General features: G+C 43.6%; 1 protein-coding gene across 18 annotated transcripts in view; it reads right to left on the minus strand.

Moving 5' to 3' along the window:
• The window catches only part of LOC146199400 (uncharacterized), a 269,488-nt gene that overhangs the window by 30,381 nt on the left and 213,353 nt on the right, over nt 1-25,754 (minus strand). For 13 of the 18 annotated variants that reach the window (XM_084594862.1, XM_084594875.1, XM_084594861.1 and 10 more), the window contains 9 exons: nt 25,151-25,383; nt 23,471-23,590; nt 22,086-22,271; nt 19,231-19,446; nt 14,876-15,205; nt 10,055-10,261; nt 6,048-6,212; nt 4,451-4,579; nt 815-901 (listed from right to left, as the gene is read on the minus strand). In XM_084594862.1, coding sequence (XP_084450988.1) covers nt 815-901; nt 4,451-4,579; nt 6,048-6,212; nt 10,055-10,261; nt 14,876-15,205; nt 19,231-19,446; nt 22,086-22,271; nt 23,471-23,590; nt 25,151-25,383 — 1,673 coding nt within the window. The remainder of the gene's footprint in view (nt 1-814; nt 902-4,450; nt 4,580-6,047; nt 6,213-10,054; nt 10,262-14,875; nt 15,206-19,230; nt 19,447-22,085; nt 22,272-23,470; nt 23,591-25,150; nt 25,384-25,754) is intronic. The other 5 variants (XM_084594860.1, XM_084594873.1, XM_084594872.1 and 2 more) reach the window with 5 other exon arrangements.

Raw genomic sequence — 25,754 nt, forward strand, 5'->3', positions numbered from 1 at the left:
AGGTAGAGCAGATTTATTAAGGTGGTGTAGCTTTGTGCACATGAGCTCTCAGTCATTTTGCCTTATCTGACCACCACCTTCTCAAGCTGATCGCTTCCTTTCCTTTTTATTAACACAAATCTCATTCCTCTTGATTTTTCACCTCATTACAGTGTTATCTCATCTCATCACAAAAAAAAAAAAATTTGCGAACTCCAGTCTTGCAGAACCCGCACAGTTGTGGCCAAACAGAAGAGCAAGAGATTCCACAAAATAGTGATTAGGTATTAATAACCTGTGACACAAGTCTCCCAAGATACTATCTTCCCTCCCTCCCCTCCTCTAGACTCAGCTGAGAGAGAGAGAGAGAGAGAGAGAGAAATAGTAGCATAGAAAGAAAGGGAGGTTAACATGCCCAGTAGGCTACCCTATATGTGGGGAGGGGTAAGGTGTCTGTCACATGTCCAGAGAGCTGAGAAGTTTATAAAATGTCAATAGCTCAGCAAGCATGCAAACAGACAGAGGAAGCTTCAACTCTGACATGTAGCAGCTAATATGTATACACATAAACTGGCTATTGATATCATGTTACACTTCGTGCATCTACTTCCAGGCAGCCCCAGCCTGTAAAAGCGCACTGTAAGTTACGGTGATGGCTAACAGGTAGTTTTAGTTGCCGATGCTAGTGCTCTCAACAAAACCAGTCACGTTAACGAGATGTTGTGACCAAAGGCGATGCCATATGACACACCAATTTAATGTTAGCACCAAATCTTTAGGTTAACACAGTCCATTTGTGCCCACGTTTAACGATAACAGTTTCGTGCCCCCATACCTGTGTTTCAACTGCATGATGCAAAGCATCAATTTCTTCGTCTTGCTCATGTAGCCTGGATTGCAGTTCAGCCATGTCCTGTTGTTGCTGCGTAAGAGAGGGCGTGTATAAAGCACCGCCGCAGTGTGTGGAACAATGCTGCTGCAAAAGTGTTTGCTGGGCTTCTAATGCTACAACCGACGGAGTGAAAGCGACTTCATGACAACTGCACCCACCCCTCTTCTTCTTCCTTTCCTGTTTTAAAAGCTTTAGCAATGAATCTCACATTGTGTTAAGGTACAGATGTCCACACACTTGTCTAAAGCACATAAGCAGTCTAGACAAATGGGTAATGGATGTCTGTACTCTCCTGCCAAGCATGCACCTGTTCGATCAGAAACAATAAGCTGCAGGTCGTAAATGAATGAACCCTTACTACTGCCACAACACTCTCAGTTAATCACATATAGGCACTAAAGTAAGCATCAGGTGCAACACATGAAAGAATGCATACTGTAATATGTTCTACACAGAAGCGAAAATTTAAAGGGCTGTATGTACATCCTCCTCCTTTTAGACATGAAAAAATGAAAAGAGGTGTACATGAGCAAAAGAAACATGCAACACGCATTCTCACAAAAATTTCAGGCATGAAATTCGCACAGAAACAGCTATCAAAGGCAAGAAAAGAAGGTAAAAACTAAAAAACACATGCAGTGATTCTGTATGACAACAACATCATGCTCTGGAGCCTGAAGACCACACAGAAAAGAACTGACAAGAATTTTCAAGTCAGGACACAGAGTGGTAGCGGTTAAACGAAGACAGAACTTGCCCAGAGTTGACAACAGGATTTAAAGCAAAACAGTTACAACAGTAGAGCCATTTTTATTAGCCTACACCATCTACACTAGTGTAGCAAAACACCAGTGGAAGTATGGAGTTTCGCTACGCTTGTATAGGGGGTGTAGGTAACAAACAAATGGCTCTAGCGCGTGCCAGGACACCTACAAAACTTCATGCCGAATGGTTCTATACTACGGACTTGCCACTCGCACTATGGGAATATGCAGTGTAAATTTTCAGCCGTGACTGCACAATCAAGCTGCTAATTATGTCAAACTCCAATGAAAATATCACTCAGACCACGTCTCACGACAGCGTTGAGGCCGACCGAGATCTCTTCCACTGCAGTAAGACCAAACCACTGAAAGAAGAATTGCTTCAGAGAAAAAGAAAAAAATTGTTGAATGCTGAGACATCAGCACGACACATTATCAGCGACGTAAGTCAGGCAAGTTGACAAGTAAAGCATGTTCACGCTCCCTTCCTGTTCAAAATATTCTTGGCATAAAATATCCCCACATATACTATTGAAAAAAGAAAAAGAGTATAAAATAAAATACTAAGCTTGAACTGCACAGAATACAGTGCTTACTTATGCATGACCAAGACAAAATGAAAAATCCCAGCATGAAGTCATCAACCTAGGACAAGACAGCCCGCAGTTCCAAATGGTTTCCAGCCACGTGGGCTTGCACTTGCCTTTTCTCATTCTGAACTTAAAAGAAAAGAAAAGAAAAAAAAAAGTAAATGGCCTCAATCTTGCCCTCTGCCTCACTTTCCTCCCCACCCGTTCACTCCCCTAGCTTGAGCACCTTCCCCTACAGTTTAAACCAATGAAAATAAAATAAAATAAAATCTAGAATATAGCGAGGCTTTCAAATGCAGAATAGAGCACAGAAAAAAAAAAAGAAGAAAGCGCAGAATTCGGCTCTGACCGTTTGCCTTTGCTTCCCACGATGAAGTCGAAACGCATCCAGCCAGTCACAAAACATATCTCCCTGTTTCTCAAGATCCCACAGTGGCACTGTCTAGCACATGCACGTGCAGCATGCCAAATGCTCAGTAATGGTGTTCACAGAGTGAGGAACTCTGGCACGCAGAACAAGGCAAAGCTTTCAGAAAAGACCCACACGCTGGCCAAAAGACCGTGAAGCAGCACAGCCCCCAGGAGCCGATGCCGACAGTGAGTGAGGGTGGTGCAAACAGGGTGGCTATTTTCGCACTGCTGGCCCCCTGCCCCTTGTCTGCGCTCAAATTAGACACAGGGCAAGGGAGAGAAACGTGCCTCTGGACAGAATCAGTAGGGTGCGCAACCCTGATGCTACCAATGGACTTTATGTACGCTACTTTCAGCATCCAAAACCAGGTGGCCAACTGGCTTCATAAATCCATGAGACTGTTAAGAAGGCACCCCCTCTTTTCATTTTCTTTTTAATGTAGGTACATTTTGTAAAACCATATGCAGTAACCTACTTGGGTCAGCTCAAAAGTGAGAGTGAAGGTAAAAGCAAATTATGCACACATTTCAGGGTTCACAAAAAGTATCTGCCAAAATTGCAGAATTTCAGAGAAGCAAAGTAGCAATAATCAAGAAGGGAAAAAATTCTTTTTTTTCTTTCTTTCTTATTTCTTTTTTTATACAGGTTAAGAATTGCTCAGACCCTTGTTCAGCTCTGATTTCCCTCCTCCCACCTAAGATCTCTGCTTCCTTTCCTCTGGCCTATTGCTAGAAACTGCGCAAGCCTTAGAAACGAGAGTTATGTCATTCTCAATCTGGTCATCTTCAATTTGAATAATGGCAACTACCACAGCTGTTGCAGCATATTTTTTTGCAGTTTTTTAACACACCGTCTAGCTCCAGCTCCAGCACAATCCTTTTAGACGTGCCTGCCAACTTTCAGCTGCATTTTCCCGATCTTATATGTGCTTTGGGAGATTCTTTTCCACCATGCATAAAATTTTCACTGTCTTAGTCGCTTTTGGACACCACTGACCCGGAGGTGTGCTTAAAGCTTTCCATGTGACCTTTCAGTGCCAATTCACACACTCTTGCTTTATAAATCGGCCTCTGGCACAACTTTGCTCTATGTGCATAATTAATTTCCATTCTCATCACCCAACCATAACCACACATGTTCAAGAGAGCTAGGTAAGGTTGAAACATGCCTTTTCCACCTGGCATGGCATTCTAATTATAAGACCACACACCTCAAAATAAAAATAAAAATGCTGAATGATGCGGTCATGTCGACTGTGCGCAATGACTTCTGCGTTACAGGCATTGAACGTAGGAGCGCATCCCTCGAAGGGAACAGTGGGAGACAGGGAGAGAACCGAAAAAACAAGAGGTCTTTCAAAAGATTCCCAAGGAAAAGGTGGGCTCTTGAGCGGTTACACTTTGAGACCGATTTATTCACTATAGTTTGCTTCCAAAAGAGTGGTGTAGTTAAGGAAAACAAGAAAAAAGAAAAAAGGGGAATCTGGTAAGAGGATCAAAGACCTAATTATTCAAAGGACTTAAGGAGTGAATTAAGATACGAAGAGCTTTAAGGGCTTTTAAAATGGTTTTTCAAGAAACAAAGGCATTCAGGCATTTCAAAAACTTTTATTCTGAGAAATTTTTAGGGCATCCCTTGCAAAGTGAACCTTTCAGCATCTGCCCTGACTACTCAAGTTCCTGTGCCATGTGTCTTTCTCTTTTTCTGGAGGCCAGGGTTTGAGCTGGTAAGCTTGAACATAGTTGTACAGCTCATGTATAACACTGCTGCCCAGTGAGCCCCTCCAGAATCCACCTGGACGGCCAAAGCTCACCTTTGCAGTGCGCGCTGCCTCCCGCTCAGCCTCCAGTTCCAAGCTCTGGACCTTTTCCTGAAAAGCCTCCAATTCCAGCAGCTGCTGAAGGCTCAGCTCTGTCACGGTCCCTCTTGTGCTCACAGGCTTCTGCAGGCATTAAGAAAGGCCCCATGGGGACTCAAGTCAAAATGCGCCTCTTTCATACAGGGCTGGCCACAAAGCTACTGCCTGCCTTAGACAGGCCATGTCCATAGTAAGACATGCTCTTTGTCAGTCCGACTGGACAGTGTGCTTGTCACTTGTAGTGATACACAAAACAGTGGTAGAAATAAATTGCCATATGGAATTACCCTATGTCCCTCGGTAATATAAAATAAAGTTTCTTCTGTCACACTGCTTCAGCTTCAACAGCTTAACAATGGCTATGACGAACACGTAGGCCAGAGGTCATGTGAGGCACATAAAAATGGCGATAGTTTAGCTCCTTGTTCATTGTTATTCTGGCTCTTGAAGGTGGATAGCATAACCACTGCCGTAAAATAATTAGACAAATCAGCAAATATACCATAGCATTTCCTACACGTAATATAATGTAAAGTCCACCGATACGCCGCGGTCACCATTCTGTTGTGAAGCTGAAGCAGCATAAGTGAAGGAACCCAACTGTAAATTATTTACCGGGTGTTGGCGAACCAAGTGCGATGATACATGCATTAAATTATTAATATATTAAGCATTTTTCCAGGGGAAAAAAACGTGCAACAAAAAACTTGGTGCTTGTAACCCCTTTATTATTCTTCTCCAATTACTCTTCAATTCTTCAATTACTTGCTATGTGGTTAGTACTACTAGAAACACACAAAAGCCCCCATTGCTCACCTCAACTGACAAAATTAATCTAAATGCCCTTCACTCCAACACAGATTACACAGAAACATGGGTTGAAGATTACCTGCAGGCAGGGGTCATGCTCACATAATTAAAGAAGATAGCAGCAGGACTCCATATGCAACTACCATTCTTGGTTATCGTGTTACATGTGTTTCATGCGACCCAATTTGTAAAAATAGGCCCTATTTCCTGCAAATTGTGCAGCAATTTCATGAAAGTTAGTAATCGTCTAGCAGAATAATAAGTGCCAAACGATGTTTTTATGATGATTATAATGTATGCACACCAATACATCCTTATTATTTGAGACATTGGATAAGCATTAGTTCCAAATAAGATGAAAAGGTAAACTAGCAAGCAGTACTTTGTTTACCCTACAGAACCAGTTATCACTCAGTCCATTTGCTGCTGATCATTCCAAATAAGCAACAATAATATTTATTGGCCCAGAAAGGCTACCAATATTAATAACCAAAAGCACTGAGGAGAGCACAGTTACAATTAATGATAGTGACAATGCTTCATTAGAGAAGGTTAGGGCTGGGAAGCGGGGTTAAGAATGGTGCCCACTGCAAGTAACGCCGCCAAAGAGGAACCATTTATGCCAATCTGAATGGTATGAAAGAGGCTCCGATAGCAAAGTACAACCAAAGAAAGCAAACAGGTGCTGGGTGAGTGGGGGATCACAAGGTGGGTGAGAAGGTGCAGCAGAGACAAAAGCCACCTGTGCGTGCTGGGGAGGAGAGGAGGAGCGGTGAGCCTCGAGGTCTCGGGTGAGAGTGCCTGCATGGTGTGACGGCCTGAGCTGTTCCCGCTGCCTGGCGACCAGCTCACGCTGGGCTTTGAGCTGGCTGTTGAGGCTGGCCACCTGCTCAGTGCTCAGCTGCAACTGTGCCACCACCACCACCACCACCAAGTCACCAACACAGGGGGAAGAAAAACAAAAGAGGCATGCGTGTAAGTGCAACCAAAGTGAGAATGCAAATGAAAACAAAAAAAAAAGAAGCAGGGTGCAATAAAAAGAAGCAAACACCAGACTGCACTGGTTGCAGTATGCTCAGTCAGCCAGTCACACAATGACTGGCTGAACACACACAAGACCTTGTAGCGTAAAATCCTGCATTTAATATGGACCGTCATATAATACGAGGTGCAATTTTGGGATGGCAAAAATGGGAAAAGTTTTCCTCCGTGTATAATTGAACTGAGGAATGCCCACCAGAAGTATTGATTTGCTCTGCACTTCGCGGTCGCATGGCGATGCTTATGGCTCTGTGTTTGAGCGTTTAACACCACCCCTCCAATGGGTCACGCACCTTCATGTACTAGTGCCGGTTCGCTTGCCGTCTCGCGTCGACACACTTCATAAGAGAATTTCACACACATGAAAAGAGCAATTCACCCTCTTCTCGGCAATCGCAGAAGCCACACGGTCCTCCATTTCTTGCAAACAGGTATGCAGCTTTCAGCTCGTGCGTGTGACCGCAGTGCACAAACTGCTGCCTAGCACGTGCCACACTCGGTAAGTGTTCTCGATTCAGGGCTTTAGCGATCCTCTGCCAAGAGTCCCTTGCTAAAGACATCTTTCCATAGCAACCTCTCTTCGATACCTCTACACGTGTTTGACATCCCACATTTCTTTTATTAAAAGCATGACCAATAAACTCCTTGGAAAAATGCTGGTCAAGCATCTGCAATCCCTGTAGGCTGTGACCAACCTGGCTGGAGAGGACTGCATGAGGGCAAAATGCCGAGTGGTGCTTTCGCGGTCCAGATATCGTGCAAGGTGCGCTCGTCCTGTTTCCAAACGCCTGTCCGTCATGAGCACTGTGGCTGGCGCGGTTGCGAGCATGTACACTCAGCGTGATGAAATGGTGTCGAAACCGAAGCCACCGAAGCAGTCAATAGACGCCGCTGCCAGATAGAGCCTCCTTGCGAGAAGCACGATGCTTATAGTGACGAACAGTAACGAAACCGGAACTGCGAATTTAGGCTGGAAATTCTTTGGATTCACATATAATATGAGGTGGAAATCTTGCATGATAATATTAGGGAAAAAAAACCTCATACAGTAAAAGCTCGTTAATTCGAACTTCACGGGACCGGGAAAAAAGTTCGAATTATCCAATGTTCAAATTATCAAATGGCCTCGAAAGAACTGACAAGAACCATTTGTATTAAAGTAAATGTACTGTAGTTAGTCACGTAATGAGCTTGCTCACATAATGAACCCACCCAGGTTGCGCAGGAGAGAGAGCAGGCAGCCGCCGCCGCAGCCATGCGCTGACCTTGCCGCGGCTGCCGTCCCCTCCCTCCAACACCACCGGCTGCCGTGCCGGTCATGGCGCCATTTAAGTTTTACCCACTCTTCCAATGTTTTACCTGGTTCCATCTACTGTCCCCGTTTTGGATGTGCGCAGCCTCTAATTATGCCTTCCAATCGCGGAGGTGTTTCTTTACTTTTTTTTTTGCCGCTTGATGTGTGCCAAGCCACCCAGGCGAGGCGGCGCGTAGCTTGAATTATCCGTAGCAGAACCGACTCACGTTCAAATTAACGGGCTTTTTTAAACACAGATCTCTATGGAGCTTGGCCGGACCAAGTAGTGTAGTTCGAATTATCCGAAAATTTGAATTATCGAGGTTTGAATTAACGAGCTTTCACATTATCATATAGAGGATTTTATGGCATTTCTACGCTCCACAGCCTTCGAGGGTTTCAATAAGAAAAAAAAAAAGATATTCTTGAACTGAATTATATAACACTGTCACAAATGGCTACTCTTATGGCTACTTTTTAGTGCTTAAAATAGTAAATGGTCACCGGAAGCTGTTATGCTGGTCTAGATTTGGCAGTAAGGCTGGTGATTCCTTTTCCACAGCAATTGCTGAAACGTAAAAAAAGTCAGTAACCTTTTACTATCATACTGCAGGAGAACCATGGCACTAGTTATTGTGTTGTGACCTGGCTCTTGTGGCATAAGAAAAGAAAATTAAGAAACCCTGCCAACAAAAGTTTTTTTTTTTCCTGAACCTTTCCTAAATGAAGAAAAATGCAGAAAGTGAAATGCTAGACTAAAGTAAAACCTTGATAAAAGAACTGGTAAAAATACTGTAACAGTTTAAAAGAGACAAAATTTTAGAGGAAAACTTTGCTGAACGCATGCAACAGCAGTGCAATTTATATGGTGAAACAACGGCAACCCGGCCAATCATTACCAAAGAAACGGGGAGGCCTTTTCCAAAGTTTAAGCACAGCCTTGACAGTGCTCGCAGTGATTCCGAAGGCAACAAGAAATGAGCGCCAGTTGGTTCGTTAGGTTGCCTTTCCCATGGTGCACAGCTGTGTTGTGTGCAAAATGGTATGTCAGTGTGTTTCGTGACCGCAGCAGTGAGCACAGGGTGGTTTCTGCAGGGCTACGACGATACAACCACTTTCTCCCAGAGCACTGTTGAAAGGTGCAAGATGCATGAACCGCCTAGATGCCGACCACCTGGCTTTCCAACCCTTCCCTCAGCTGCATTTTCCATGGCACTGTTGAAAAATACGAGATACTGTGAGATGAAGGCGAGAACCTTGGCCCAAATGCTTGCACTGCTAGTCACTGGTGCAGAGTGGCAGAGCCTGCCACCTAACATTCAAAGCAGGTACTGCTTTGCGCAGGGGAGTCAGTCATACCTGTTTTATGGCAAACTGCTCTTGGCATAAGAAGTTAAAATTGTGTTTGTTAAAAACATTAAAGATGAGTTCAATACAGCCAGTAATTCATAACATCCAGGTTCGCTGCACAGAGCTTTCACTATATTTGTTCTGCCTTGTCAAAAAAACAATTTCTATGCTCACTAGTTAGGACGCATTGCTTTAACAGAAGAATGGAATACATGTGTAGACTCACCGACAGGTTTTTGATAGGCATATTTTTTTCGCTCCTTAATTAAGACCATTTTTGCTAATCACTTTATGAGCTACCACCCTTCCTATGTGCTAGGCTGTTCCACAGATGCACATTTCAGAATATTAATAGTACTTTCAGTAAGAAGAAGGCTGGTTGGACTGCCACGGCTACATCAGGAGACAATGTTTGCATCGGACGACTTATGCATAAACTTTGAGAGACGACCTGTGGTTTGACATATTAGGGTGCCATACGTTTGTCAATTTGACGTGATAATCATGTCACATACAGCTCTTCTTTTGAGAGCCGCAAGGACTTTAGGCTGTCGTTAAGAAGCATGGCTCCAACCACACAGGTCGAGACCTAGACCATTTTGTCCTGTTACCGATAGCCGACAGTGACAGGAAAAAAAAAACCCCAGAAGAAAAAAACAAAAAGCCACAACTTTTTGAAAAATAAATCGCAAAAATGCAAAAATCACTGAAGTACACACTATGCTATACTTACTGTTTCAGCAATGCAGCAAGAATACATACAAAGGGTTGAAAACTCAGTACTAAGCATAGCAGAATAAAAGAAAATTGCATAGCAGCGGTAGACAGAGTATGACATGCAAGCTTCTTGTGGAGTATCCTGCTGTGGAACCTTGAACAAAAGAGACAGCCACACTGGCTTTGTGCATCATGGTGTTAATGAGATGCCCCGCCCCTAAAATGCGCAGACACAGTCATATTTTTGGACATCTGTGTATCTGATATTCAGACAATACTGCACAGTGCCGCAGACTGAGGGAGGTTTCTCTCTAAACACATTCTCACTCTCCTCCTTTGGTGCGCACCTTGTGTTCAGCTATCTCACGGGCTTCCTTCTCGCGTAGCAAGTCCTGGCGAAGCTGGCGCAGTTGCTGCCCCACGGGGCCCCCTCCCCCGGTGCCGCCTGGAGAGAGCCCCAGCCGGAAGTCCTCCACGCATGCCTTCAGAGTAGACATCTGCAGGGTCTGCTTCTTGGTCTCCTCCTGCAGCGCCCGCTTCTCCCTCTCCAACTCCTGCATGGTGCAAAACAAAAAGATCATCATCACACTTGTCGGCCATCATCAACTGCCACATTTCAACAGAAGCACTGAAGGATGATAAGAGTGCATGTACGGTGATGCGGGACTTGACTTCCTAGATCAATAGGCTAATTCAACTACTAAGTTTCTGGGAAAGCTCGACCAGTGTGAATTTCTCCTTAAGTATGACAATTCTGAGAAAGCTGCATAACTTTCCTCTGTAGCTGTAGCTGTATGACTGCTCTTGGGTGGACACTAATGAATAATTACTCCTTTATTACAAAAAGAGCTGTATAAGTACAATTCAGTAAACTGGCAAATGGTTACCCTATTTGCCACTAATGGTGAATCTAGTGTTTGACAAAATACAAAAGTAGTACCAGCTACAAGTGTAGAAATTTTTCTCATCAAAAGGTGAGCATTCAGATAACAAAGAAATGAAACGTGAATGTAAAGTTGTAAACGTATTGCAGTAAAGTAAAATGAAAGTTCGGGCCCTTTCCTCCTATTGCATACGAGGCGAGGATTGACGATGAAACCACACCACACAGGGCAACTTGCCACGCAGAAAGTACAAGATGGAAGGACCAAGGCTGATGTTTGCCACGTTTCAATATCAGGCGTTTCAAATATTTAAAAGTTTGAATACTAATCGAATATGTTTGTTATGCGATTTGTATTTGCAAAACTGATATTCAGAATTTTCGAATAGTCAAAAATGACCGAATACACTGAAAAATTCTTCGATTCATTGTAGTTTTCCCGCACTGCGCACTTCAGGGCAATGCTTGACCGCATGGACTGTGCAGTAAAGCATCCTCAAAACATGACGGGGCCGTTTTCTGAAGAGGGCCTTCCCGACAGTGTGCGCAAAGCGAACGTAACAAAACCGGTAAAAAAAGGTCGTTCTCACTTCAGTTTTATCTTAAATGCAGACAATCATAGTGCAGGTGTTCATCAGGTGAAATTACTGCGACACAAACGGTTTTCACTAGTTTCTTCAGATCCTTTCGATAATTTGCGCTTTTAGTTACTATTGACGTCTTTTTCTGCTCCCTTGATTGTGGAATTAACAAGGTTTTACCGTATTCAGAAGCAATATGACAGCTACACCCAGTGTAATGCAGGTCCTTCCTGTAAGAAAATAAAAAAAAAAAAAACCAAGAAAGGCGCAAAGAATCCTGCATAAAATATATAGTGAGTCAAGTATATACTTCTGTGCAATTCTAGTTTAATTTTGTTTGCAAATACTATGGCCATTATAAAACAAACAAGACGAACAATGCTTGCTATATACTTTTTTTCACTTATTCCATATTCGAAGACATTTATTTTCCCATATTCGTATTAGATTTGTATTTGAAAATTTAAATATTCGCATACCCTTACCCTTATTGAATATATGTCATGAGCCCATTAATTTGAAGGACTGGGATCTGATTGTCCCGGCATTATGAGGAAATATTGTGTTGGCTCAACCATAGGTCCCTGTCAGAAACAAATAACCACTGTGAATAAAAAAGAAAGAAAGAAAGAAAGAACCTCCGAACTTGTAATACAAAAAATAAACTGAGCAGCTGCCAAGTTAGCTGCAAACACACCCTTCCTTGCAATAACTAGAGCCAATTACTTTTCATGCCGTGCATTTCTAGAAGGCTCACAATAGTTTAAGAAAAGCCACAGAACATTTGACATAATTGCTGGAATAACGACACTTCCTCTGAGGTCCGGAATTAAACTCATGTAGTGAAGGTAGCTAAGCACTACTAAGTTCACTAGTTCTGTGCTACTTGAAGACAATTAAATAAGCATTTTTTTATTTGTATTTCAAATGCCCAAGTATAATTCTGCCATCCTGATCTGTACATATTTCAAGCCATTGAAAGTTCCAAAGCTGCATTAGTGAGTCTTGTTTTGTCCCAGCACATATCAACATTTACCCTGTCGAGGGAAGCATAATCCATTGTTCACCATAACAGCATTGTAAAGAGGTTGTAACTGCCAATCCTCACAAAAGAACAGGCAGAGTCAAGCCGAGTGAAGCCAGACATGAGAACCAACTTAAAATAAAATATACAAAGAGAGGCAGGAAAGCTCACACAAACAAGATATCCACCACTCCAGCCATTGCAAAGTGACAACAAATGGTTGCTAGGTACGTTGCCAGGGAAGCTAGCTGCGACAGTAACTATAAAAACAAATGGAAGGACAGCTGTTTTGAATTCAGGTACAATTATCAAATAAACTGAGTAGATTTACAAGCATAGGTGCCATTATAATATGAAAAAAAAAAAGAGAGAGAAAAAAAAAAAGTATGTGAACCAAGGAAAGCATTTAAGTAGTACTAATTTAAAATAATTTCTACCCCCCCCCCCCCCCAACCCAAAGAAAGAAAGAAAGAAAGAAAATTGTGAGAAGTTCTAGACAGACATTACTCTTCCATTATATACTATACTTAAACATTTAACAAAAATAAGAAAAAAAAGTTATAAAACAGCACTGCATTTCATTACGCGATTGGAAGGATCACCATACACGAGACTGGTCTGCTAGCTTCTTGGAGCCACAATGCTTTGCAAAAACAGTTACCTATATGTTTCCTCACTGATAGGTTGGCTTTCGGCAAGTCATCAATACTTTCTCATAACTGTTAGAAGACATAGGTAATTCAGATTATGCTCACACCAACTGGAATACACCATTCTGTAAAGATTCCAGCGAACCTTGTCAACACAGATTAAAAGAGTTTTGCAAAGACCTCTCAGTTTCTCAACATCAGAATGCCAACAAGATACATGGTTGTTAGCATTTTAACACTTTCCTGCCTATGCCTACCCTACCGATAGCCGGATATTGATGGTTTCAAGGCCCTATTTTTTCGACTTTCCAAGCGCTCCTGGAAAGCTAGAGATAAACTTGAGCCATCCAGTGGGTAACATAAGAACTACTCTCTTGGTTTTGATTTTCTGCTTCATAATTCCGTGACGCCCATGTGGTGAGATTAAAATCGCTCTGGAATAGTCAGGTTACATACACAAATTGTTTACATCATGGCGGTGGCATCATGTGCCATTGCCATGCGGAAATGGCATGTTTCCCAAGAGTCTGATGCATCTATGAGCAAGTTTCTGGATGCTTACAGTAGCAGCGACACCGAAGACAACTCTGGTTCATCATATTTTAGACATTTATTTCTTTGCAGTTACAAACTTTTCACTTCAATGTTTTTCATAGCCTTTTGAATAAACACGGTGATTGAGATTAATACCATCAAACAGTGAATTTCCTCCTCTAAAACTTAGTGCTATATGCTTCAGTATCAAGTATACTCTGCTAAATGCAAAAACATATCAGGGTGAGATATCAGCAAATATTTACATTCAGATGACAAAATATCATGAATAAAGCTGATATTTTACTTTTCAAAATTAAAATATTCTTTGATATCTTATGGTCAGACCTCAATATATCAAACACAGATATACAAATTATTGACTATAGCAACCTCTTCCAGAATATTTAAATAAATGGAAGCAATTCTTATGCCACATGCGGGTGGAAGCTACATGGACATATCGAAATTCCCAATGCCAAGTGATGTGCTCCCCAATGAGAGGCGGCAGGCTTTGCCACACTGCATAAGTCATAGATGGTAGTGCGCTTAATGTTCGTGTTATGGTTGGAGCCTTTGGAGACATTTAGAATAGTGAAAACATGCAGCCAGTGACTAGATGTATACCTGTTTATCCTATGTTGGCTGAGCACATGGAGTGACCCCTCCTGGTTGCCTCCCTACAAGACACTGCTATATTAAAATTGTAAATTCATTTATAAAAAAGGAAAAGCGCAGTACCTGACACACTTCTCAGTGGACAACTGAACTGCACCGCAAGAGAAGGGAGGAAGAAAGGCAGAAAGAAAGAGGTGCCGTAGTGGAGGGATCCACCTTGGGATCTTTAACGTGCAATGACATTTCACCTCCATCAAAACCTGAATGCCTTCCGACCGCGCAACGCAAGGCATAGAATTGGGAAGGATTCGTAGCCAGGCAGTTGCAAGCATTCGCACCCCTTGTTCCCATCGACAGTGCCCCGGAAGCAGTGCCGTGATCACCGGTTGTAACTTTGCAGTAATCACGGACACCGTAAAAATGGCAATAGCTTCTGCATCTGGTGTATCATTTTCCATGCGACATTGCTGAAATAGGGAGAAAACGTCCCGGGTGGTGCTTGATACTGCCACTGCGATGCAGGGAAGAGAACAAGTAGAGTTTGGCATGCTATTTGTGGCATACAGAATAAGCGGAGCACCTTTGGAGCTGTGCTATAACTTTCCAAATGGTTCGTCCCAGCTCCCTGTTAAATCTAACAGTTGCCATCTCTTCATTGATTAAACTGTGCAGCTCTCTCATGTATCTCTGTAAAATTCTTTATTTCTATTCTATATGTAGCAGATTTTCACTACATCAAACTATGCTACAATATTTTACTAGTTCGCTGCAATGAGGTCCGAGTGTAGATCATTTATTAAGCACAGCACTTCAATTTCATTTACATTTTAGAAAAAGTGTATTCCTTTTTAGCTGCGCGGCCATAGCTGACCACTTGCCTCCTTGTCTTTCTTGGTGGCCTTAAGTGTCTTTCGCAGCTGGACGTTCTCCTGGAAGGTGTCACCAACAGCTGCCACCAGGGCGTCCACCTTCTCCTCCAGGCCTCGCAGTTCCTCCCACTGCAGTGCGCTGGGCGACAGTCCATCACGGATGTCATCGGCCGACAGGGGACGCGCCGACAGAGACGAGGATTCCTCACTGGTGCCCGACAGGGCTCCGTCGCGGGATCCCCCTATGGGGCTCAGGGCTTGCACCAGCTGCCGCAGCGCACCATGTGCGTCCTGCACCTGGCGGATGCGGCTTTCCACTTTCTCCTCCAGAGAGCGCACCTGAGCCAGCAGCACAAATATTTGCATAACGCAATGAAATGATCCGACAAAATCAGTAAAACCGGGCATTTGCAAGCTTTGACTGAAATTGAATTCAGCAGTTGTGTTACATAAAGTTATTTGAAATCTATTGCTGCGGTTTGGTTTTACAGCGATAGTTGTGTGAGCGCCATGAAGCAAAATCATGCTGTTGTGAGTGCAAAGTTAAATTTCGAATGAAATCTGCCAACCATTGCCAGAAGAAAGCAAATTCCTTAAAGGTCCCCAGAAAGGGGTCACCAAGAAGGGTAAACAACGCCATAACACTGATAGTTATTGAACCACCCATCACTCTCCCGCAAAAATTTTCGATCTAGCTTCTGCAACACCAGAGATATCGGCGATTAAAAATGACCCTTCCAATTTTCCCTCTCAACTCGTACGCCGAAGGGAGCCATAAAAAAAAAAAAGAATACAAGCAAGTTCAAAGCTCCGCCCAGACATACGTCACTTCGACGAACTTCCGGTTGCCGCGCGCTCGCTCGCTGGCGTACTCGCGCCAACCCGTCCTCGCTCGCACACGCCTGAGGAGTTCGCCAGTTCGCGCAGCGATGGTTAGTGTAACCGCGAACCCGTGGTTATCCTATGCTACACGGCGGACCAAACCATGGTTGCACCATTAACCGCGGTTACCGCAAACCGAGCTTGACGACCTCTGTTTGCGTCGTTAACCGAGGTTATGACGGCGTCTGTTGACAGAAGCTACTCGTCGGCGCCCGAGTGCGCGAAACGTACGAGCGGGTCTGCTTCACAAAGTTATTCATTTGCCCACTGTATCACGTTTAAAGATCGATGTATAGATTATGGTGCCGCCCGACGTCTTCGATTACGGCTGACAGCGCAGCGACTGCGTACTGAAGCCTTGTCGTGCCTACAGTATCGTTTGAACGGCTTGTTGCTGAGCAGAACGCCAAAAAATATGCGGCCTTAGCTATGAAAGTACACGAGTTTGCAACGCTTGCAGCACGGGATGCCGCGAGCAGGCTGAGGTACGTTACACAATTACCGCGGGGGTGGAGCGTGCGAGCGCGGCGAACGCCAGCGCCGTGCGTGACCGTCCCTAGTCGTCCCTAGGCCTATTGTTTCGCTTCGAAGCCGCGCCGGTCGACGCTTTGGAACATGATCAATGCTGTCGTAAATCGTTTACTTATGAAATTGCCTTATAGTGATTCCTATCCTGCCATAGTAAAATAATTATAGGATTAACTCTGCCGACGTATTAATCGCAGAGCTAGTACAAGCAGATCGGATCAGCCGAAATGCACCAGCGGCAGCTGGCTTGAGCAGAAACTAGCTTGTATCATGGCTATCGCTCTTACCAGCAATTTGCTGCTGGTCAGCGATCCTCACGAGGGCTTCATACTTGATATTCGGCTCAGTATTCCAGACGCCAACAAATTTTAGCACGCTTTATTTCGGACATCGGTGCTAACGATCCGCCGTGTCGTTCGCGAACGGAATGCGGGAGGAGGGGCCACAGCGGCGGTGTTTACGGCGGTCGAGGAGGTGCTGCCATCGTGCGGTGCTTGACCGTGCTGTTGACGCCTCGTCGGACGACACTCCGATACTCCTGAAACCACGTTATATAAATAAGATATTTGTAAATGCAGCTTCATTCTGCCGATCCCTGCGTCGCTTCGGTTGTTGCACTTAATGGGCAATGGCCACCTAACCGATAAGGGCGGCGAGCTGTAACAGCCTGCACAGAGTTCGAGCAGCGCACGAGCAGACGACTTTCGCAGCTACCGGAAGTGTGTTTGTGACGTCGTGGTTGCAGTGACCGCAGCGAATGGCAGCTTCTAGCAAGCCTTGCCAGTCAACTGACCCGTGACGTCACGGGATTAGGAAATAGTTCCATGCGACACCGCCAAGCGACATTTCCTCTGCCCGCGAATTTCAAAAAACGCTGTTTTTAAAAACTAATAATAAATCGCTGGCTTTGTTCCAAGGAGTTATACTTTGCGTTAATGCTCAAAAGGATGTGTTCTACACACTGAACACGTTTATCAGTGGTTTCTTGGGGGCCGTTTCCGTGGACCTTTAAGGTGTGTGAGCACCACGTATTGGAGTGCAATGCGAACACAAATAATAAAAATTGGTCACAACTAGAACATTTTTGAGCTATTTAAAAAATAAGTACAGATAGTTGACAAACAACAGAAACGTTTTCCAGTAAACACTCTGAGCAACGATGCTAGCAGGATCATTCTTCCCACGCTCTACACGACAAAGCCTCTGTTGTAAAATGCTGCGCAAAACGCAGTGTTCACAAAAATTGTTGGGCTGATTTCGCGAGACTGAAAGCCCCATGATATGGGTTTCAATCATGTAAATGGTATTATGAACCCCGAAGGCATGAAAACAAAACCATGTCGCTAGGTGCAGCAGCTTATGCCCTGTACGCAGCAAGGTTGCACGGGCTGAATTTGAGCCTAACGCTTCTGTCATATGCTTTTTTCTTCTCGTCTACGTCTAACGTGGCCTAAGATGCATGCATAGTTTTGAGTGCCGATAAAATTTGAGAACAATAAAAGCAGTCGCCTTAAAACAATTGCAGCAGAAAATGGGAATGCAATTCACTCACTTATGATGTTCTATGCAATCTGGGTCACTTCTGTGTGCATGCGTATGGTGATCTAAAACGAGATGATCAATGCCAGTCAGGCTCACGACCAGTTGTCGACCGCATCGTGGCTAGCCACACCAATGTGTCACGTGCCACTGCACTTATATTTCTCAAGCCGTGAGCATGCAGTGCACTGCATGGCAAGGCCGTCCGCACGGGCTTTTACTGTGTGCTTGCAGTTGATTCCATATGAAAAGAGCAGGCTAAGTCATGTGAAAAGTTCAAGATACTGCCGTCCAGAAATGTTGAGATGCTTCGCTGTCAGTTAAGATCAATGAGGAATTGTTAACTTCTGAATACCTAAGCCGTTCGTGAACCGCATTTTCACTATTTGAACTAACTGCAAATAGCTTGAACAGCAAGAGTGCGGTGCAAAATTAAATAAATAGCAAATACCATTTGAAATTCGAAAGTTAAAGCTCAGCTACTTTGGTCATCTGATGAGAAGAGAGGAGTCGCTGGAGAAAGATTTGATGTTGGGATAGGTTGAGGGTAGCCGGAGAAGGGGTAGGCAGCGAACGCGATGGTTAGATGGCATCCTCGAGGCACTGCAGATGAAGTTATGTGATGTTAGGAAGATAGTGAGAGACCGGAAAGCGTGGCGTGACATGGTCCATAGGGTCACAAAGAGTCGGACTAAACTGAACAACTGAACTGAACTGAACTGACCATTTGAAATTTTGCAACAAGAATTTAACAACAATACCTTAGAGCAGAATTCAGGCCACTGTTCGGTGGAAGCAAAAGGCAATGTGCCAGTGTGCTGTGCGATGTCAGTGCACGATAAAGAACCCCAGAAGGTCGAAATTTCAGCAGCCATCCACTTTGGCGTCTCGCATAGCCTGAGTCACTTTGGGACGTTAAACACTATAAACCAAACCAAACCAAACCAGAATTCAGTGCACTTTACGCAGGCCACAGAGGGAGTAGGAACAGCAGATAAAAAATTTCAGAGGAGCACTTAAGTCACATTACGCGCAACAAGGCAAAATGAGGGAGAGGGGTAGAAGACGGGAAGAAAGGAAAAAAAGGAAGAGAGAGAGTCTTTCTTTCTCACTCTCCCTCTAGATAGGCCCTCTTCCTCTCTTTCTTTTTCTGTGAAAGAGAGCTCTCCCTCTCTCTGAGAGAGAGAGAGAGAGAGAGAGACTCTCTTTCTCATCAGTGACTATCATTATCTATCATTAAATATCAGTCACTATATACCAGAACCCTACCGATACCTCATAAAAATGTAACGGACACATCTTGTGCACAGATCTTGGGCACAGTTTCTGCGGACGCCACTCATGAGCTGTTAAAAGGCTTTCACGTTAAAAGAGGGGATGAGGTAGGTTGAGGGAGGAGCCCAGTGTCTGCCCACCTGTGCACGGAACTCCTGCAGCAGGGATCCCATCTGGGCCATCTTGTCCAGCTCCTGGGTGCGGGCCTCTAGCTGTTCCTCGAGCTGCCGCATGCGCCCAGCCACATCTGCCGACTGGCCCCCCTGGGTACCTCCCCTTGCCTTCTCCAGCTCCTGCACGGCTTCCTGCTCTCGGTGGCGTGCTTCCGACAAGGCCTCTTCCAGGCCAGACACCCTCTGCAGGCAGGCACCAAAACACACAGACTCAGGAGAAATGAGAAAACAGCCAAGCGTCATTTTTGGAATAATAATGTTGCCTTGTAAGTGACAAATCATGTAATGCACCTTCATGTGGCTCTAGCTGTAAGCTGCATTAAGAATTACCGACAGTAACACAATTCATAGAGATAATGCATGACCTCACAAAAGCAATAAAATCCTGAGAACAAGTAAATGGAATTTTTAGAAACCTTACGGTTGTGCCCTACACTGCAAATTATTGGGGGACAAGGCTCTTGAGAGGCCAAAAATCGCACAAAAAAAACAACTTTTTGCAAATGACTTTTTGGGAGTCGACAGCCCACCTCCTACGTACGTACTAAATTATTCACTCCCTGGGTCATTCATTCCACCTTATAAGGTGCAAACGAGCTGAGTAAATCCAATCTGTTTTTTTTTCTCGTTTTCTTAAAACACGAAATTTTGACAGTTTTCTAGTTTACAAGAAGGATATCTTCACATCTAGAGCAAATAAAGGAATAATTTTTATTGGAGAATGCTCCTTAGTCATCGAACTATATACAATGTTGGAAACAGACTTCTCATTTTTTACTTGCAAATATTTTTGTGTGCTTTAATTGGAATGGTGCATCAACCACTTTTCCCCACATCGAACCTCAATAACTTGCACAATGACAAATATTGCCTTGATCAAAAAAGTAGTTCCTACATTGTGTTCTTTATGCTATATTACTATCTAGCCATATACAGAGAGTAGACTGCTTATAACATAAGTTGGGGAGCTCTGTACTATAAGCGGCACCTCGCTATAACCAAAACATTCTTTTTTTCAGGTCAAAATACACGCCAAACGCGTAGCTTCTCTTTCAAAAATGCTTTACTAATCAGTGAACAAAAAGCACATTTAGATTAGATTTAGCACACCGCGCACAGTGTGACCACTAAAATCACCTCGAGCCACCGCAAAACTGCGCATGAAATTGTTATCAACAAAGTTTCTCCTGAAGCCGGTCACGCTAACCTCCGCAGTCGTGCTGCATGCGGTATGCTGAAGCATCTTTGGCTGTTTTCGTTCTCACAAAGAATGCGAGGTGTCTCGGAAAGAGAATTTTTGGTTGAACACAAGCCTTGTGGTGAGGCTTACAGAGGAATCCACATTTAACGTTTAGTGCCCTGTAGTGGCCGCTCGCAACATCATACCTCTGTTTTCTTTGGCACGACCATTCTGTCATCACGGATACTGCCTTGCACAAGTCACGGACAGCTATTCAAGTGTCTGTTCCAGTGGTGCACAGTCGTTTCACAGTTCGCCACCCCGCGAGAAATGTGGTGCTGCCATTGCACGACCAAACTAACTGACATATCAGAAAATTGATCCTATATTTGAAATCAGCATAAAACACTGATCAAGAGCGTGCACTTTCATTGCGTAGCATCTAAAAATGTAGACAAATGTTCTAAGAGCACTTTTTCCCGTTAAAGGACAAATTATGGCTCATCGGTATTGATTCTAAAGTAATAGCTTAGTGTGATTGTGATTCCTGGGATCATTATAATTTATTACATATGATGTCAGCTCTTGTCTGGAAGATAGAAAATAAAGCTTTTTGCTGATAATTTCAAGGTTTACACTACCGTGAGGGGACCGGATGACCAACTAAGACTGAACATGTCATTAAATAATGTTTCTGGTGTTAGGTGTAGAGAATGAAGATAAATATACCTAGCACCAGTATCTCGGGGCAAGTCATAAACAAATCGCCAATCCGGTTTAGTTATACGTCAATTGGCTCGGAGCCCAGCCAGACAGATGATGTTAAATACTTGGGCATCAGACTTATGATTGCATAGAAACAGGAATGTGCATATTAATAACACGTGCACAAAAGCATTTAAATACATTTGGATTTTTACAAAGAAAATTAGCCACGGCACTGCTTGATACAAAGCTGGAAGGCTATAAGAACCCTAGTTTGACCCATTTTGGAGAACGGTAGCGTAGTCTGGAATCCGCATCAGGATTTGAGTTGAGTTGGCACATAGGCGTTTAATAAAAAAGCTAGAAAAAAAGGTCCAAAATGATTTATCAACTAGAATTATGGTGTGACAGCATCAGTGAGCTTGGGCCACAAGCAGGCATTTCAACACTTGCCAATCACTATAAAGTTTTTCTTCATCTTTCATCATGGCCCTGTGAACACGAAATGAATAAATCATTATGCGCATATCAGACCATGTGTCACACATAGCAAAACATTCATAATTTCATTTTTTTTTTTCTTTCTTCTTCTAACAACATCTCTAGACTTTTTTGCCATGTTGTTGATAGTGATTCTGCTTGCAGCTTGGTCACTAAATAAGAATCTTTCTTCCATTCTGTGCTATAACGCGAAAGTCAATGTTTACTCTTCTAAAGTTCGGACAGAATGTGGGAAGTTGGCATGCATAGTTCGTTAAATGTGCTAATGCCCTGAACAAAGTGGTGCACGTTGTTATTATCTCTGTAACCCATTCCTGTATGAGCCTGTCAAGGCTCACAGTATTGCTAAATAAATAAAAAAATAAACAAGCAAAGATCTCATACTTCCTTAATGACAACATATTTTCAGGCTGCTCCCACATCTCGCTACACATACCAGTGTAAGCTCCTGGACTGAACGAGACTTGGAGGAAAGGTCGACCTCAAGATCACGGATGATGTCGCGGAGATCATGTATCTTGTCATCTCGAGCCCGAACCTCAGTCTCAAGCTGGTCACGCTTGCGCTGCATCAGTCCATGATCTTCGACCCGCATCCGTAACTGCTGCTCCAAGGACTCGATCTGAGAGAAAGAAGAGTTGAAGGTAAAAATACGACAGCTTTATAGAGTTATGCACGCAAATTCAGAAATAGCAGTGGATGAGCCCAAATTCAATGTACCCACAAAGAAATTGACATTTGCACGCAGCTGTCAGAGATCGGCTGAAAACCCCATAAAATGTAATTGAGATTTAGTAATCAGTTATGTACTACTGAATTCACTATATTTGACAATATAGCAAATGGAAAGTAATACAAACTTTACAGTTCATGTTAACGAGTAGGCTTTTACCATAAGGTATGTTGCTGCAAAATTCAGCCTGCCTTCAGCTTTGAAGAGCCATAAGTAGCCTCATTCGTAGCCACCTATTTTGGTGAGACAACAACAATGTACTGCCAATGCATTCAGTACGCCAAAGACGAAATCTGCACAACTTAAAAGGACCCATAAAATTTCAGAACACTTCAGATAGATGGCAAATCAAGCGTAGTTCGTTTCCAGAACCCAAATGCTGAGACCTAACGATTTCTGTTATGACTACCGTACTATCAAATGCATGCTCCTCTTTACAAAAGCCAAATGCACTGTTTGTTGGCACAATAAATCTGGCTGTGCACATATTGATTATATTTACAATTACCGGTATTGCAGAAGTGCCAAGTAAAAATGTCTTTACTACATGGAGGTGATTAATGGCTCATACGTAATCTGAAACTATAAAACTGCATGCACAAGAACCATTTGTGCTGCCTTCTATCATCCTGACTATATACATAGTGGGCGATCCTTCTACCCTCGAGGGACACACAGACAGGCCGATCAAGGCACATAAATAACGGGTTTATTCTCTCATGACGCTTTTCCGTGGCTGAGGTCAGGAGAGGTTGTGGGCCGACAGCGAAACGAGCCAGGATGAGTTGAAACAGAGGCGACCATGTGCCTCATTTTATACGCACCATGGAAAGGCCGGTTCTCCCGGACCACGTGGGAGAGGGAGGAAACGGGTATGCAGGGACCATGATGAGAAACACCAGGAAAAGGCGCGCGGGATTCGAATACCCTTGGCGTAGGTCCCACAACATTACTACAAAATATGCACAACAAAATATTTATTTGCGCATGATCTATATTACTTAGGAGATATCTTTTACACCCGTCCCATGAGAAAACCCAACCACAACAGCCATGCAAAAATTATGAAAAAAGAAAAGACTGCCCACCTCCTTCGAGAGTCGCTGCTCGCAGTTCTGGATCTTCTCTTTGTCTTTGAGGGCCTCCTGCATCTTGGCAAGTTCCTGGGCAAACTCCTCGCGCTCCTGTTCACGCTCATGCGCCTGTTCCTGCATGCGAGACGTGAGCAGCTGCGTCAGCGCAACAGCGCGTTTTACGACTAGTGCTACTCCAGAAAAGCAGCTTCTAAAAGCTAAGAAGGCAAGTCACTCTAGCCAGCCAGATTAACCCCTAACATAGAGCGCAAAGGGATACCTCTACTTTTATCTGCAGTGCCCTTTATAAACATCTGGTTTCTTCATCAGAGACATTATGGTGCAACACATCTAGGAAAGAACTTTGCTAAGGCAAAATAGCTAACGACATTAGAATTACACAGAACATGCATCACATTGTCTAAGCAGGATACAATAAAATCTCATTGATATATATATATATATATATATATATATATATATATATATATATATATATATATATATATATATATATATATATATATATGTATATATATATATATATATATATATATATATATATATATATATATATATATATATAAAATTCGGGAATAGACACATTACCTGATGAAATACATTAAGCTGCCTAATTTTGGAAAATGATACAATGGCATTAAATTACAATTTAACTTCATGGAAATGATGATTAGCCTTTTCGGCACAAGATCTACACATCTCCTTTGCTCACAAAATCACAAAACTTAGTCTACATTTGCGTTGTGTTAAGCCCAGAAGGGATTTTGCAACACACATGGTCCGTTGGGAGCAACAAAAAAGTTGAAATGTCTTCCCCGTCTACAGATGCTTCTCCCTTTGCTTCTGTGCATAGCAGAGAAGCCACCATGGCAGCTGTCTGTCTCAGCGTTCCTGCCTGTTATGCTGTACTCCCAAGACACTGCCAACTCAAGTGGGGGGTAACCCCAAACGCAGGGTCTTCAAACGGCTAGGACCGCAGGCAAACTATTTGTGTGGCTGCTCGCCACACTGCTTGTTTCATTCTTCTCCCTTTCCCAAACAAGCCATGACTCAGCCCGAAAGGGACGCCCAGTCTTGGCTAGGCAGCCCTTTGAAACGCAGCTCCCGTTTGTCGTTATCATCAGGTGCGAACTTCATGCAGTCATTTGGTTTTTGAATGAAAAGGCGTTTAACCAATTAAAATTTGTGTGTAGGAAGAGTCATGCATGGATGTTAGAAACAGCTGCAAGATATGTAGGGGGTTCGCTACTGGTAGCTCTGAAATTCACTACGGAGAAAGAAGGGAGAGAGGGTAATTTTTGATGAAACAGTCGTGAAGGTTGAAGAACTGTTGCGGCAAGATCAGAGAATCACACCCGACGAACTCTGCATTTTGGTTCCTAATTTGTCTAGAACCACTACACATAGGATTTTGACAGCAAGGTTTGAAATATTGGAAGTTGTGAGCAAAATGGGCCCCGCGAATGCTCACAGATGATTATCAATGGCAACGCGTTCACTCCTGCTAGGAATTTCTTCGGCTCTATAGAGATGAAAAGAACATCTACCAAAAGTATACAGGAGTAAATATGATTGCTGCTAAGCTACTTTTAATAAGGCACAATGTGATGCACATACCCCTACCCCATATAAAATAAGTAAGGTATAGGGATAAACGAGTGGCAGCATACGTGCCTCAATGAACTTCTTGTGCGAGAGCAGCTGCTTGTCCATGGCGTCTATCTGGGCCTGCATGTCAGCCACCTCGAGGCGCCTGCTCTCGAGCAACTCCTCGCGCTGGGCAGATGCCTCCTCGAGAGCTGCCTCGAGCTCCGAGAGGCGGGCCGCGAGGGCATCGCGCTCCTGGTCCTGGCTCTGCTGCAGGCGCCGCTTCTCCTCACTCAGCCGCTCATGCTCCTCCAACAGTCCTGTTTGGCGCGTACGCACAAGAAGGATAGGAGGAAAAGAAGGAGAGGAGAGCAGACATGGGAGCAGCACTTTAGGGGTCAGATGCAACATTTGCAGCCACGAACAGTTGGCCGAGGTGATAAAGAAGAGTTGGAACATAGTCTATGTTATGACTGACTGTGCCCTTTCAAATGCCTCAAATCCCAATGGCAGCATCCATGCTCAGTGAGGTGGCGTTGAAATCCTGGTTATGCTGGTTATCCCCTACTAGTTACAGAATGCAAATTATGCCAGCCCTTAATAATCCAAAAACAAGGACAGCCAAAAATTTGTTTAAATGTGAGGAATTTGAACTAAGGGGAGCCTTTTAATATACCTGACAGTGATGGCA

The sequence above is a fragment of the Amblyomma maculatum genome, chromosome 2 (genome assembly GCF_055883805.1).
Source record: "Amblyomma maculatum isolate TAMU_Amacu chromosome 2, ASM5588380v1, whole genome shotgun sequence".
NCBI lineage: Eukaryota > Metazoa > Arthropoda > Arachnida > Ixodida > Ixodidae > Amblyomma > Amblyomma maculatum.